The 16,568-nt window shown below is 29.4% G+C and overlaps 1 protein-coding gene across 8 annotated transcripts in view; it reads left to right on the top strand.

The window, feature by feature from the left end:
- The window catches only part of LOC112596242 (basement membrane-specific heparan sulfate proteoglycan core protein), a 155,109-nt gene that overhangs the window by 130,933 nt on the left and 7,608 nt on the right, over nt 1-16,568 (top strand). For 7 of the 8 annotated variants that reach the window (XM_025341752.1, XM_025341756.1, XM_025341754.1 and 4 more), the window contains 45 exons: nt 133-290; nt 356-495; nt 576-643; nt 846-986; nt 1,045-1,182; nt 1,257-1,400; nt 1,468-1,670; nt 1,756-1,981; nt 2,049-2,219; nt 2,287-2,477; nt 2,551-2,680; nt 2,864-3,016; nt 3,081-3,344; nt 3,427-3,577; nt 4,061-4,212; nt 4,279-4,456; nt 4,580-4,716; nt 4,797-4,974; nt 5,165-5,313; nt 5,379-5,505; nt 5,572-5,878; nt 5,944-6,088; nt 6,583-6,700; nt 6,777-6,957; nt 7,038-7,277; nt 7,343-7,680; nt 7,763-7,963; nt 8,187-8,353; nt 8,431-8,527; nt 8,661-8,770; nt 8,845-9,016; nt 10,949-11,083; nt 11,460-11,637; nt 11,724-11,824; nt 11,991-12,142; nt 12,202-12,421; nt 12,491-12,823; nt 13,149-13,367; nt 13,483-13,645; nt 13,755-13,897; nt 14,179-14,435; nt 15,364-15,542; nt 15,624-15,763; nt 15,834-16,028; nt 16,142-16,366. In XM_025341752.1, coding sequence (XP_025197537.1) covers nt 133-290; nt 356-495; nt 576-643; nt 846-986; nt 1,045-1,182; nt 1,257-1,400; nt 1,468-1,670; nt 1,756-1,981; nt 2,049-2,219; nt 2,287-2,477; nt 2,551-2,680; nt 2,864-3,016; nt 3,081-3,344; nt 3,427-3,577; nt 4,061-4,212; nt 4,279-4,456; nt 4,580-4,716; nt 4,797-4,974; nt 5,165-5,313; nt 5,379-5,505; nt 5,572-5,878; nt 5,944-6,088; nt 6,583-6,700; nt 6,777-6,957; nt 7,038-7,277; nt 7,343-7,680; nt 7,763-7,963; nt 8,187-8,353; nt 8,431-8,527; nt 8,661-8,770; nt 8,845-9,016; nt 10,949-11,083; nt 11,460-11,637; nt 11,724-11,824; nt 11,991-12,142; nt 12,202-12,421; nt 12,491-12,823; nt 13,149-13,367; nt 13,483-13,645; nt 13,755-13,897; nt 14,179-14,435; nt 15,364-15,542; nt 15,624-15,763; nt 15,834-16,028; nt 16,142-16,366 — 7,915 coding nt within the window. The remainder of the gene's footprint in view (nt 1-132; nt 291-355; nt 496-575; nt 644-845; nt 987-1,044; nt 1,183-1,256; nt 1,401-1,467; nt 1,671-1,755; nt 1,982-2,048; nt 2,220-2,286; nt 2,478-2,550; nt 2,681-2,863; nt 3,017-3,080; nt 3,345-3,426; nt 3,578-4,060; nt 4,213-4,278; nt 4,457-4,579; nt 4,717-4,796; nt 4,975-5,164; nt 5,314-5,378; nt 5,506-5,571; nt 5,879-5,943; nt 6,089-6,582; nt 6,701-6,776; nt 6,958-7,037; nt 7,278-7,342; nt 7,681-7,762; nt 7,964-8,186; nt 8,354-8,430; nt 8,528-8,660; nt 8,771-8,844; nt 9,017-10,948; nt 11,084-11,459; nt 11,638-11,723; nt 11,825-11,990; nt 12,143-12,201; nt 12,422-12,490; nt 12,824-13,148; nt 13,368-13,482; nt 13,646-13,754; nt 13,898-14,178; nt 14,436-15,363; nt 15,543-15,623; nt 15,764-15,833; nt 16,029-16,141; nt 16,367-16,568) is intronic. The other variant, XM_025341755.1, reaches the window with a different exon arrangement.

Raw genomic sequence — 16,568 nt, 5'->3', positions numbered from 1 at the left:
ATTAAGTCAATTATTATTTACTTTCTTAATGTTCTTATCTTGTTATTTAGACATAATTCTTGTATTTACATTTTATATAGGTTTTTATTTATTTTTATTATATGTGTTTAAATAGTAAATGTTTTTTTATAGAGCTGTGCTCCTGGATATGTACGCAGACAACAAGGTCCCTGGTTAGGACAATGTTATAAAGAAGAAACTGAAGTCTGTCCTACAGGAATGTATGGATCTCCACCAAGAGGAATACCATGTAGATATTGTCCTTGTCCTTTAACATCATCTGGCAATCAGTAATTTACAATTTTTTTATTTTTATTTTTATTTTAATTTTTTTATAATTTATTATCTCTTTTAGATTTGGTAAAGGTTGCTATCTAGACACTGATGGATTACCAACATGTAATTGTGTTGATGGATATGTTGGACGAAGGTGCGAACAATGTGCCTTAGGATATTCAGGAAATCCTTTACAACCAGGAGATTATTGTAAACAAGGTAAATAAATTAAAACTAAAGTTATCATTAAGAGTAAATGTACTGCAGTATACACACTTTATAATGTATTAAATTTTCAGGTATATGTGATGTAGCTGGATCCATATCACCATTCCCTGATGAGAATACTGGAAAATGTATCTGCAAGGTAAGTCTTAATACATTTCATATTTTTGGAATAATTTAATAATTTTGCCAAATTGTATTTGCTAATGCTGTCTTATTTACTGACACTTGTGGTAAGTATAATTTATAATTATTAAAACAAATTATTTTTCCAATTTTATGATTTAAACAAAAAAATTAAGTTTTAAATATAAACATATTAATTTTTATTAACCTCTAATTAGGATCATACAACTGGTGATTTATGTAACCAATGTAAGGCTAACACATTCAACATTGCACCAGATAATCAATTTGGTTGTATTAGCTGTTTTTGTATGGGTGTATCCAATCAATGTACCAGTTCTAGGCTGTACAGACAAGAAGTAAATGTTATTTGGACTATAAAATTTTTCACTATTTATACAAACATATATCTTATAGGTGCATGTAACATTCGCAAGGACCAACCAAGACATCAAATTAATTCAGCGTAAAAATTTTGTTCCGTTACCAAATTTAGTAGTGGATTCAAATACCAGAGAACTTGTTTACTCAGACTTTCCTCCAGGCAGTCAAGAAGTATAAATAATCACTATTAAATAATGTAGTTACTGGAAAAATATTTTTTGCACACTATATTATTTTATTATTAGGTGTATTATTGGCAATTACCTCCACGTTTTTTGGGAAATAAAATAACTTCATACGGTGGTTCTCTGAGTTACATCTTAAGACATGTTCCAGTTCCAGGTGGTCAATCTTCCAAAAATAGTGCACCAGATATTGAACTCATAAGTGTAAATATTCAATTAAAAATTGCAAACTTAAACATTTCTGTTGTCATTATTTGTTCTAAAATTTCAGGAAAACAAAATCCGATTATTACATTATAGTCGAGAAAATGTAGAACCAAATACTTTAAAAACCACTTCAGTTAAGCTATTAGAACAGAATTGGCAACGGCCAGATGGTCAGGTTGCAGATCGTGAACATTTATTAATGGCTTTAGCTGGTTTGAAATTCATATTAATTAAAGCAACTTACACAACTGGCACTAAAGAAGCAGCGTATGTATATTTATAATGACCATACATTAGTAATAATTATGCTGCTTGATATGATATTATTGATAATTATTATTTCCCATCATAGGATACAGTCAGTTACGCTTGAAATCACTGATTCATTCAATACTGGTAAAAATAGAGCTGTTGAAGTAGAAGAATGTTTGTGTCCAGAAGGATACAAAGGTTTATCATGTGAAGATTGTGCTGTTGGTTACACGAGAAATGGTCAAGGTCTCTATTTAGAAATATGTGAACCATGTACATGTAATGGTCACTCAAATCATTGTGATCCTGACTCTGGAATTTGTGTTGTAAGATATTGCTCAATATTACAAATTATTAACTATGATGTATACTATATAAATTCTTAACTTATAGAACTGTCAAAATCATACAACGGGAGATACATGTAATGAATGTTTGCCAGGTTATACTGGTAATCCAGTAAAAGGCATACCATGTGAAGCTAGTGAAGTAATTATTCCAGTCTGCAATTGTGATTCTCGAGGCACTTTATTACCTTGTCAAGAAAATAGATGTGTTTGCAAAGTATAACAAAATATATAATAATAATAAATAAATTGATAGAATATGCATAAATAATCAACATTTATAGACCAATGTAGAAGGACCTCGTTGTGACCGATGTAGACCTGGTACATTTGATTTGTCAGAAAATCATGTAGAAGGATGTTTGGAGTGTTTCTGTTCTGGAGTTTCTCAAAACTGTTATCCTTCCAATTTATTTGTTACTCAAATTCCAATGCAATTATTTGGGCAAAGTCATGGTTTTACTTTAACTGATAGGTATTTGTTACAATTTATTTATGTACAGTTAATATTTAGAATTTAAACTAATTAAAAAAATTTATTTTATCAGTACTAGAAACAGGTTCATTAAATCTGGTTTTTTAACTGACGTATCTAGAAACGAAATTGGCTATGACTATACGCCTAATCGTGGTGAACAATTATTTTGGTCATTACCATCTACTTTTACAGGAAATAAGGTAGGTATCATATTATGTTTATGTAAATTTCTGTAAGTGAAATAGTTTTATTCTATAGCCCTTCAAAACTGATGTATATCTTATGACCCACTCTCTCTCTCTATATATAAATATATATATTAAATAGTAAATACATTATAAACATAATTAAAGCATAATTATATAAACTCTATATTTATTTAGATTACTTCCTATGGAGGTTTCCTCAACTGGACTCAACGCTACACCGCTTTTCCAGGATCCACAATACGTGACGACACAGACATCATACTCGTTGGAAGTGGAATATGGTTATTTAAGTCAAATGATAAAAAAATTCTGCCAGGCGAATCAACTGTATATATTAATTTTTAAATTTTTATAAGTGTATTTTTGTATTTTTTTTTTTTTTTTTTTATAGGTACTAAATACTCATTTAGTAGAAAAAGGTTGGCGTCGATTAATCTCCTCAGGACCACAACCTGCATCAAGAGCTGAATTTATGAAAGTACTTTCGTCTATTGAAGCTATCTTAATTCGTGCAATACATGCCTCTCAGACTAATAGAACATACCTCAGTGATGTGAGTTTAGATACAGCTATTGAATCAGAGACTGGTGGCGTACGATCAACCAGTGTTGAAATTTGTAGATGTCCAGTTGGTCACCGAGGAACATCATGTGAAGTATGTAGTATAATTTTCATAAAATAAATAGTATTCTTCATTACAAATATATTTTAAACAATAAAATTAATTTTCAAATTAGATATGTAGTGTTGGATATTACAAGAACGCCAATGACCAATGCACAAGATGCCCATGTAATGCTAATGAAGAAAGCTGTTCTTTAGGCTCAGACTTAAAAGTCACTTGTAATTGTCTCCCTGGATACACTGGATCTTCATGCAACACTTTAGGTAAAATATATTATTTAATGAAAGTATATTTTTCATTAACAAAATTGTTAACTTAATCATTTTTTTTAGATTACTGAATCACTAAATTTTTTTGCACGCATAAAATACTATATTATTTTATTTTAGAACTTTTATTTGTAGCTTGTTAATTTAAATAGTTTAAACAATTATCTAAAATTATACTATAGCTGATACCAATCAATATGTTAATAACATCCATAATAAATGTTACATTTAGTTACAGTAGCAATATCAATAGAAATAATAATGCATACATGTTACTTAGATAAGTTATAAAAATATACTTACATTATGTCCCAGATAATTTTGCAAAATGAGTAAAAGTAGGAAAAAAAAGTAATAAATTATTAAATACTTAAAATTGTTTATAAAAATATACCTAATTCAGGGCTTGCATTAAAAAAAAAAAAATTTGTTTTACATAATTTACAATTAAAACATTTTTATACATTTATTTTTTAGTTGACAATAGACTAACAACCCAAACCAAAACACCACCACCACCTCTACCACAGCCAGAAATTTATATTCAAATTACTGAGCCGAAAATTGAAATTATTGAAGTAGGAAATACAGTAACATTACACTGTGCTGCTAATTCTCGTCGTTCACAAGTAAAATATTATTTATTTTTTAATTTCTTGAAATAACTTATAAAATATTTCGAAAATGTTTTTTAGAGAATTAATATAACTTGGTCAAAAGAAGATGGATATTTGCCATCTGATCGTACACAAGACAATGGATCAGGTTACTTATATATAACTAACATTGAACCTTCAGATAGTGGAGTTTATATTTGTACAGCAACTGATGGATATTCATCCTTCAGTGATAAAAAAATACTTAGAATAGCAGGTAAGAATGTTAATATAAATTTATTAATTTGTATAATTAAGATCTTAAGCTATTTATTTATTTGTTGAATGAAAAAATAATAATACATAACTTTATTCATACAACTTATCCTTTGAATATTAGATAAGGCAACAACAACCAGTAAACCGATACAAAGCCAGCCAGAGATTTACATCACAGTTTCAGATCCATCAATCGAGATTGTGGAAATTGGTAGTACTGTAAGGTTTAGATGTGATGCCAGATCTAGACGTAGTCGGGTATAATTAATTTTTTTTTATAAACCTACTTTATAATTAAATAAAATAATTTATAAAAATGTTTGTAAATATTTGTTAAGCCTGTTGTGTTAAAATGGACAAGAGAAGGTGGTAGTTTACCTGTAAATAGAGCAATCGACAATGGATCAGGATATTTGCTATTTACAAATCTTGACACATCAGATTCTGGAGTGTATGTGTGCACAGCTTCTGATGGTTATACAGCCATCAGTGAAAAGAAAACACTTGCTGTTGGAGGTAATAATAAACAATTATTTATTTATTCTTGCATAAAATATAAAAATACACATTTTTATTCCATGCTTTCAATATAGAATTTCGTCAGGATATAAATACTATTGGTAAAATTGATACATTTATTTTATATAATATATTGTAATTTTAGGTTTTCAACTATAATTGTATTAACTATAACATTGTTATTTAGGTGGAACAAATATTATTAAACCAACTGTTGAAATCAGACCTAAATACCTTAGACTCAAAGTTGGCGAACCAGCTGAATTCATTTGCCAGTCTCCTGGAGCACCTACATTAGAATGGTATAGAGGATTAGATCAACAATTTAATCCATCTGTGAGTTACTTTTAATTACATATAAAATAAAAAGTATAATCATTAAATCATTGATTTAAAATTAGTATTGGTCTGCGGATGGTGTGTTCCGTATCTCGGCAGTAAAACAATCCGATCAAGGCACTTATTTCTGTAGAGCAACAAATCAAAATGGCGAAACTGATTCACAAAGAGTCACAATTTATATTGAACGTAAAATTAAAACATTATTATCATATTTAACTTCATAAACTAATATATTTACTTTTATTTAAATAGCTTCTCAAAATGACACAAATGGGTCGAATGATTTATTGTCGCTGACAATAGACCCACCCCAATATTCAGGACCTGGTGATGTTGTACGCCTTCAATGTACTATTTCAGATGAGTCTCAATATACATTGAAATGGTCAAAAGCAGGAAATCAACCATTGCCATATGGATCTGAACAAAGTGGTGGTCTTTTGACTCTTTACCGTCTTAAACCATCAAACTCTGGTATGTATGTCTGTTCAGCAATTTCATATAGGTCTGGAGCAATTGAATCAGAAGTTGAAGTACCAGTTAATATTGTGCAAAGAAGGTGAATATTTTTAATTATAAATCTATATTAAATTAAAAATAATTTTATACTTTTGTTGAACATAGAAATCCACCAAGCTTACGCATCGAACCAGATAGGCAAATAGTTCCACAAGGTACTCTCGCAGAACTCAGATGTTTGTCGACTACTGATCCCAATCTTCAAGTACAATGGTTTAAAATCAATGAAAACTTAACTCCAAATGTTCAGGTTTGTATAAAATGTTCATATTACATACAGTGAAATGTTTCTTAATGGACACCTCTCAATAGCAAACACCCATTTTTAAAAATAATTTTTGTTATATTTTTTTATTAAATTTAACCAAAATAACTATACATTTAATGTTAAATTTAACTAATATTGTGTATTGTGTATAGTAAGAACATTAATAAAAATATTCTTAAAAATATTTAATTTAATTAAATTATTTATAGGTAAATTAAAATAAGTAAATTAATAAAGGCAATATATTTTTGTACCCTCTCCCTCCAAAAAAAAAAAAACTTAATTGTCTGAATTAAATACTGTCTTGTGTAATATATTTCTCACTACTAGTAAAAACAAATCTGGATTAACTAATATTTTCTATTGTAGAAGTTATTTATATGGACATTTTTAATTTCTCTTAACTAACAAAATATAAATTATAATTTATATCATTTATATTCCTATTTTAAACATGTTTTCTTTATTTTTTTTAGATAAGTGGATCTTTACTACGCATACCATCAGCTCAAGTTAAAGACCGTGGTATTTATGTTTGTAAAGCTACAAATGAAGGTGGCACAGGACAAGCATCTTCTATTATTGATATTGAACGTACGTTAATATTCATTAAAACATAAAAATAAATTAAACATATTTGTATCAATAATATTCTAAAATATTTGGTTAGGAAGGGAAGCTCCGACTATTGAACTATACCCAAGTGCTAGACAAGTCGTAACCCTTGGAGGTAGTGTACTATTCCAATGCCGAGTAACTGGAGGAATTCCTACTCCTACTATCAAATGGACCAGACGCAATGGTGAAAGTTTACCTAGTCAAATAGAAGAGATTCCACCTGGAGTAATAAAGTAAAAAATTAAATGAAAACATAATATTTTATCTCAAACATAATATTAATTTGATATCATTTTTATGTATTATGTCTTAGAATTACTAGTATGGAGGCTTCTAGTGCAGGAGAGTATGTTTGTGAAGCAAGAAACAATGCTGGCATGACATCAGCTATAGCCATTCTTGAAGTCCAATCTCTTCCTGTTATTAAGTTAAAACCATCTGGTATTGTAACTGTATTACCTGGAAAACAAGTTAAGCTTTATTGCCATGCTACTGGAAATCCAACACCTACTGTGACATGGACTAAGCTTACACAGGGTTATCCTTCTTACCAGTAAGATTGATTTGATTTAATGATTTATAATTGAATCGAATTTTAACTAAAATTGTATTTTCCAGAGAATCTCACAGTAACACAGGGACGACCGACATAGTTGAATATATCATAAGCAATGCTCAACCATCAGATTCCGGTACTTATTCCTGTGTAGCACAAAATTCCGCCGGACCTGTGGAAGACCGAATACAACTAATTGTGTCTGACGACTTAAACGAAATATCTGGTGGCGAAAATGAAGGACAAATAAATACAAACGAAGAGGAAAATAAAACATCTGGACCATTTAGAGGCGATATAGCCGGAAATGACGAAAATGGAGGTGTCATCCCTAATACAAAATCCGAAGATGAATTAGTGAATTTAGTAGGATCTAGAGCAGTCCTCACTTGTAATGCTGGTAAGTATAAATACATTTATATCTATCCCCATCATAGTTATCATACGACTTTAATATTTTAATTTTTTTCATCTATTTATAGATGCAACTGCAATTAGAGATCGAATTAAATTAACATGGGTGAGAGGTAACCAACTCTCATTATCAGAAGAACATGATATTATCGATAATATGCTAATTCTAAGAAATGTTCAAAAATCGGATCAAGGGCTGTACAACTGTATAGGTCTCGAATCCGATGGAGCTGTTGTGTTTAGTCGATCCATCACATTGAGAGTAGTTGGTAAGTTTATGTTTGAAATAAATTATTATTGTTTTAAATATTTATACTTATTTGATAATAATATAATATTTTGTAATTATTAACACGCTGTCAGAAAAAAATCAACTTTGTACCGTTGGAGGTAAAAAAAATAGTATAATCTTAATAATTTTCTACATATCTATCTATGCTATATAATATTGTAATAATATAAACAATAACAAAATAAACTTGCATATTTTAGAACCTCCAAGAATTGTTTTGAACCCAACACGGCAAGTAGTTAAACGAGGTGACAACGCTCAAATTATGTGTACTGCAGATGGAGATCAACCTATTACAATTACTTGGTCAAAATTGTCGAGTCGCTCGTTACCACCTACTGTACAAACAAGTGGAGGATTTTTAAGAGTAATATATATATATATATATTTATATATATATGTTTATTTAAATACCTTTTTATACCTTTATTTATTTATGTGTAGTTCAATGGTATCACCGAACAAGACACTGGTAGATATTTATGTAAAGCTGCAAACAACATTGGTGAAGCTGAATCTGTTGCAGAAGTCATTGTGAACGGTAAGACTTAAGTGAATTTGTAAAAGAATAAACAAAAGATTGAGTATTTAGGTTTTAAATCTATTTAAGCTACATATTTATAAACGGTTTAATTTTGAATTATACAATATAGTTAATAAATTATACTGTTTAGATAACTCACGAGATCGTCCTGCTCCAATCATCAAAGCTGTTGATCACAATCAAGAAGTATTTGAAGGTGGAAACACTAATCTCCGGTGTGTGCTACCTAGATCAAGTGAAGTAAGTAATACTATCAGTTATAACTAATAATGAATCGATTCCTGTATATACGAATGCTTATACACTTTTAATAGCAATACGTCGTGAAATGGAGTCGTAGCCGATCGCCACTTCCAAACGATAGTCAATTGCGCGGAAATGTACTCAGCTTACGAAACTTACGTTTAAATGACACTGACCGTTACTTATGTAAAGTTGATAGTCCATACGGCTCAACAACTGATTACATAGATCTCCGTGTTCTCCGTAAGTTAAAAATTTAATTTAAATAACAGTATTGGTATAGTTATTATTATTTCATATTATTCTTAGAATTTTTTGAGTCATCGTAGTTTTTTTTAAATTATGGATATCTAATGTAATACGCATTTTTGTAGATTTTTACTATTTTTCTTAGTTATGTAGTTTAGTTAGGTGGTGGTTATTTTTTTAAATAAGTGTAATATATTATATAAACTACTTTCTTTTAACTTTACAGTTTAAAATATATCTTTTATAATATTGATTATTAACTTTACAATAAAATATATCTATACATTGGTACAGTAATGCAGAAATAACGTATACATGCTATATTATTCGATATTATAAATATATTATCTAACTGTTTAACTAATACCATTGATTATAAATATGAAGTATATTTTATCATACCTACTTGCAATCAAACACTATTTACCTGTATGGCATTTTATAAACAATGCTCATACTAAGTCTGTTGGCCAAATTTAAATGTAATAGTGAACTTTTCACTATGGGCTTTTATGCAATTTTCATTACTTAGTTTTTTTTTAAATAATTAGTTATGCGTTATTTGCGTGTAATTTTTATGGGTATGGTATATAGTACCTAGTATATGGTATATAGTGCCTAGTGACTGTTTCTTTACTGCTTCATTATTTTGTAAATTATTGATAACCTTACTATTTTATCATTTTTCATTCTAAATTATCTGTTATATGATGATATCATGTTTTCTATTACCAGGACAATTCACCAATAATGCTTACTCCTTTTTTGTTCAATAATGCAGTTGTTTAAAATCTGATGTTTGGAATTTTTAAATATACAGACTTGAATACCATGACTGAAAATTCTCGTAATTTAAGTTTTTAAGATGTATCATAAAGACTGTAGAGATACAAACTTTTATTTATTTATTTTTTTTTTTTTTTTTTTGAACCCTCTTTACTATTCTATAGCAGTATAGTTTTTCTGAAAATTTTGATGTATCGGCATAAAAATTCGAATAAGTAGTTTTTAAGCTGTTTAATATTGTGTATTGAAGATAATATGTCCATGATAATGGGTTTAAAAAATATTGGACATTTATAATTTGTAAAAAAAGCTCAAGTATGATAAATACTAGATTCAATATTATATTTATTTTATATTTTTTGTAAATCCTATTCTAAGGACTATTATTCTTAGTATAAACATTAAATTAAAATAACTAAGGAACTATTAGTTTGAATTTTAAATTAGGCTAATCAAAATTATACAATATTTAATTTACCATGAAAAAGAAGGGTTCTTATTTAAAAAAAAAAGTTTATATCACCACAGGACACTTTTTAGATATTACAAAAAATCATAAAAATTAAATGATTATCACAAGAAAATATGACCTTTAAGTTTATTTAAAAGATTTCAAAAATTAGAATTTGAAAAAATTCATAATTAATGACAAAAATGAGATGAACATGTTTGGTGAATTATTCCGAGTAAAATCGAATAAATCAAATAATCATATTTTTAATATTTTATAGCACTTTTAAATTTATTTATCTTTGCTTTACACATTTTATTCTAAAACACTTTGCTTTGTGTACATACTACATATAAGTAGAACTATAAATACAAAAATTATAGATGTCTTGTATTTTTAAAACATTAATATTTCCTTAATTGTCTATGTATTTTATACTCGTATATTAATGTACTGTACTTGTATCAACTTTGTAACACGTTCTGCACTATTATAATTATTTGTGTTGTCTCAACAGGCAATACTTAATTACTTTTCTTATATTATATTATACATATAATGCACCAATTTATGTTATAGCTCAATTTTAGTTTTAATATTATATGATTTTATTACTTCTTGCACGATTTTGTCAACTTCTATTGTGGTTTTCGCTTTTGGTGATGGTGGTTGTCTATGTTAATCTTCAGCATCTTGTCTGTTTGACGAGTTCCGCTGTAACGACGGCCAATGCATTTATTTAGCACAGTATTGCGATGGCATAACTCACTGTTCCGACGGTTCGGACGAAGAAGTATCGTGTTTGGAGAAGAAAAATAGAATTGGTTTGTCCCTGTGTTTTTTTCATAATTAACATATATACACTCTTTGCTTTCTTGATTATTAAAAATTCACCAATTAACACACAGGTGCTATTCACTTTTTCGTTAAATAAATTCACATATACTCAAATGCTTATGAATAAAGTTGTTATTTTTGTTTAAATATATTAAGCTCATCAAGAAAGCACTATACTTAACCTAACTTGTACATAAATCATTAATCATTATATAGATTCATATATTATTGCAACCTAACTCAGGTAATACTGTAAAAGATATTTATACATGTTATAAATTATCTTAATTAATAGTATTTTAATTAATTGTATTTTAATATTTTAAACGATCAATTGTAACCTTGTGTATATATTATGTAAAGGTCGAAACTCTGGTCTTTATATTAAGCCTAGTCAAGGAACGGTTTACATTGGTGACGTATTAGAACTTGAGTGTATTTGGACCTCTGATACAAGCTCTAGTGAATACAGCGAAATTTCGTGGGCCAAAGTAAATGATGATATGGAAAATAATGTTGAAAATCTAGGATCCTTTATCAAGTGCGTTATTTCCTAGTATACACAAATATTTTATTAATGATTTAAATTTAATAAAATGTTTATCAATGTCGCATTAACTACGACAGGTTTAATAACGTGGAACCAGAGAACAGCGGAACTTATAGGTGTACGAAACGAGATAAAAATAATAACATCATTACTGAAGATTACGAGTTAATCGTTACACGTAAGTTATAATTTCTTTGTATTAATTAGAAAATGTCTTACTGTGTACTTATACAATAACGCTCTTTGGAATTGCTTTACCTATTATGATTTTCGTAAGTATTTCATAACATTAAGTTCATTTAATAAGAATTATTATATTTTAATTGTATTTTTCACTTATATAGCAACTCCGTCTGATGCGGCTTTACCATCAGTGAGTACCAAATACGCACCATATGGAAAATCTGTTGTAGTCGAATGTAACACCGATCTATCATTACCAGTTGAATATTCCTGGGCCAAATTCGGACCTCAAATGGAACCTATATACGATCGTGTAAGACTTAATGTATAAAATACATGTTAAGCTTCCATTAATTGTATCAATATTTTTAGAGAAACTTAACGTTATACAATGTTACTGAAAAGAGCGCGGGACTGTATTTGTGTACAGCTTCGAACGAAATAGTAAGAATGGATATTCCAACAGTGCTTGTTGTTACCGGAATTGTACCCTCGTTCCGTGGTACCGACAGCTACCTAGCGTTCCCGACCCTCCTCAATACTTATTTAGAATTAAACATTGAAATTCACTTCAAACCCGAAATGAATAATGGTACGTTATTATTGAATTATTTAAAATAACGTATTTTTAAATTCAATGCTTATTGTATTATTTTTGAAGGTTTAATATTATACAATGGTCAAAAATCTGGTGGATCAGGTGACTTTTTCTCGTTCGGACTTCAAGACGGTGTTCCTGAATTCCGTTTTGACGTCGGATCTGGGGCTGCTATCATAAAAGCGACCGAACCAGTGACATTGAATGAATGGCATATTGCTAAACTTGAAAGGGTTAAAAAACACGGTACTATGTATATTGATGGCCGCGGTCCGTACCGTGGAGTTAGTCCAGGCACCTTCCAAGGAATGGATCTGTCCCAACTTTTATACATTGGTGGAGTACCCGACTTTGGATCAATACATAAAGACGCAGGTTTCCAAACCGGATTCATTGGTTAGTTTATATAACGATTAAAAAGTAGAAACCCGCAGTGGTATACATCCTTTAGCTCCAAATTAAAACTTAAATTTTAAATAAACCTCCTTGTATGAGTAATATATCAATATCTATTAATTGAAAAAAAATTGAAATATTCAATCCTTATTTTTTTTTAAGTCGAATCAAAAACTTAATTATGTATACACATTTATTTCATCACATAATCATCATAATATATACTATAAACAAATTATTTAAAAAAAAATGTAATCTTACTTACTACGTCACTAGCATAGTTGTAATAATAATATTATATCGTTGAATACGTGGTTTCATACAGGTTGTGTCAGCGGTTTTAAATCGGAAAGCCGTACATATAACTTGATGAAGGACTCGGTTGATAAACAAGGTTTGGGCACGTGCGATGTTTGTTCCAACAATCAGTGTTTGAATCAAGGTATTTGCCAAGAGGCCCAAACCAGCCAAGGGTACACATGTATATGTCAACCTGGTTACAGCGGCGAGTATTGTGACAAGATAAGTGAAGTGTGTACGCCGGGTAAGTCTGAGGATTTTTTGATCTTAAAATAATATCCAAAATCGCTTACCAAATTAGATTTGTCAATCAACAATTATCTCGTTTTACTATTATAATATTGTTCCAATTGTTAAAGGCATATGTGGGCATGGTGAATGTTTGAACGGTCATGATGAAATAGAATGTAAATGTAAAATCGGCACGATCGGAAAAAGATGTGAACGTACAGTTGAAGTAATCGAACCGTATTTTTCGGGCAAATCTTATCTAGCGTATCCGGCACCAACTTCGCAACAGAAGTATTAAAAATATTACTCTCTTACCTAAATAATAATTTAATGGATTATATATATTGTTCTCTTTAGCATTTGATGAATTTTTTAATCTTATTGTTTTCGCCTATTTCAGACTAACAATATCCTTAAAAATAAATCCGGCGTCTTTAACAGACGGTGTTATTCTATACGCCGCTCAAAACCACCAAGGAATCGGTCAATTTATGTCAGTAACGTTAAAGAACAGACAAGTGGAATTCCGTTACACAGTAGCCGGTATGTTATAAGTTAATAATTTTGCAGAGCTAGGGATTTAATGAGATTATCTTATTTTTTCGCAAAGTTAATTTGAAGATTCTGATTCAATAAAAATTTTAAAACATTAATACATATAATTGAGTTTTCAAAAAAAAAATAATATTGTAAAACTATACTCTAAATATTTTTTTTTATTGCATTGATCTCAAACTTTAGTCATATCATTATTATTTTATGATTATCTATAAAGTATTATACCTGTTATTGAAATTATGTTATGACTCTTCAATTGTATTCAGGTATGACGTCCATGTTGCGAAGCAGACAGAATTTGGAAATTGGTGAGTGGACTACGATAACCATTATCCGTAACACCGAAACGCAGGAATGCAAATTGATAGTCAACAAAGAAACGCCAATCAGGTCCATCGAAAACGGTAACATGCATGCATTGGAACTGAAAACTCACTTGTTTGTGGGTGGTTATGATTCTTACAAGGTGAAAATCGCTAAATCCGTGGAAGTCGAAACCAATTTCAAAGGATGCATTAAAATGGTAACGCTTGTTGATGTTTGATTTTTATAATTATTTATAGATTATGAAGATCTGATAATTTGCTATATAATATTATGTGCATGGTGCATCCCTAATCGATAAGATAGTATAATTATTAAAAGGATGTATAATAATATTAACTATTGAGTCCAAACTCAACAGATACAACTTAGCCATACATTATACATTTTTATTTTCATAATATACTCAAGTAACGTCTATACTTTTTTTGTTTCTATTATGATTTTTATTACGCTGGATATACTCGCGTTAAGTTATTCACGAATTAATAAGTTTGAATCAAATTTAATTATAATTTATTAATTCACATAATTCACTATTTTTTTAATATTTATAAATAATAATGAATCTACATTAAAACTTAAAAGTAAAATAAAACTAAAACTACTTTCAAATTGTGAATGAGACTTATCAAATCAATTTAATTATAATTGTTTACACTTCCTAATATAAAATACAATAAATTAATTATAATTTATAATTTAATAATTAGAGGAAAATTTTTGTTAATAACAATAATATGTTGATACTTTATAACAATTTAAGTTTATTTAATTGACTTTAAATTTCAATGAATTATAGTTTTTTTTTTTTTTTAGATATTTGGGTAATTATAATTTGGTTTATTTAAAAACGATGAATTATAACTGTCATTCCAAAAATTACATAACATAATTCAACTTTTTGTCTGGGTCACAATTAGTAACTCATTGAAAAATAACAAGTATAACTGATGTTATTGGAAATTCTTATCCATATTTTTTAAACGTGATTAATAAAATAGGTAGCCGACAAATGACCATATTTAACATTATAAATTTAAATACCACTCCGGATCTTCTTGATACATCCAATGCACGTATGCTTAAACCAAAAAACCAATTAATAAAGAATATGCCTATTCTAGCTCAAAGTATCCGGAATTGACTTGGACATGATAAGTTCTGCCGTGGATTCCGCTAACACGGAAGACTGTGTAGCCGCTCGTGGAGACGCCTGTTCATATAATCACTGCAAAAATTATGCAAACTGTCACACTGTGCCCAAATTCTATGAATACGTATGTGAATGTGAAAATGGATTCAGGTAAACCGATTGCTATAGATTTAGGTTATTACTATGATTTTACCGATGATGTATACTAAAATGGAATATTTATTTGTATAGTGGACCTAAGTGCGACATCGAAGCGAAGTTGTGTTCAACGTTGAAACCGTGTTACAACAACGGCATATGCACTGACATAGATTCTAACTCGTACAGGTGTGACTGCCCACTTGGACATTCGGGACCGACTTGTAACGAGAGTGTGTATTAATAATTGTGGTAGACGATAAATTTTTATTTTTTTATTTTTGACACTGTATTTTTTTGCAGAGGTGGTATTAGACATTACAGCAAATTTCAGCGGTAATAGTTACCTGCAGTTGGAAAACAGTTTATTGGACCGGAACAAGAGAGAACATTCCATATCTATGACATTCACTACAGATTCGGCTAACGGTCTCTTATACTGGCAAGGCCAAGAACCTAACAACGACGGTGTAGTCGACAATTACATCGCCATCTCGAGTGAGCAAATCATTTTTAATTCAAAATTAATCGTATACGTAATCGGTTTAAGATTTGAGTGTTTTATCAAATTAAATCTAATTTCTATCTATGAATCGTATTTCGTTTTATAGTCGTAAACGGCTACGTAGAACTAAGTCACAGATTCAAAGGCAAATCGACACCAGCGATCCGAGCTACAGACCATCACGTCAACAACAACGAACCTCATGTAATATTGATCCGCGGAAACGGAGCTGAATGGTCTCTGGAACTGGACAGACTGACCACAGAATACGGTAAAGAAAGAGACGTTGACATCCAACAACTCTTGGAATCCACAGATTTGATATACATCGGTAAGTCTCTATAGTGTTTATTTATTACATATACTACATTAGTAAGAGGAAGAAGGCTTAGGCATTAGTTATGACCTCTCACTCGTTGAAAAATATTTTTGTACAATTTGAAAATTTCCATACTGACAACATGAATAAATAAGAAAAATATTATATTTTTAAATTAAATATTTGAACGACTATGAAAGGTATTAATAATATG

Source organism: Melanaphis sacchari, unplaced genomic scaffold (assembly GCF_002803265.2).
Source record: "Melanaphis sacchari strain LSU unplaced genomic scaffold, SCAv2.0 Contig310_pilon_pilon, whole genome shotgun sequence".
NCBI lineage: Eukaryota > Metazoa > Arthropoda > Insecta > Hemiptera > Aphididae > Melanaphis > Melanaphis sacchari.
This window is presented reverse-complemented; position numbering and strand designations above follow the sequence as displayed.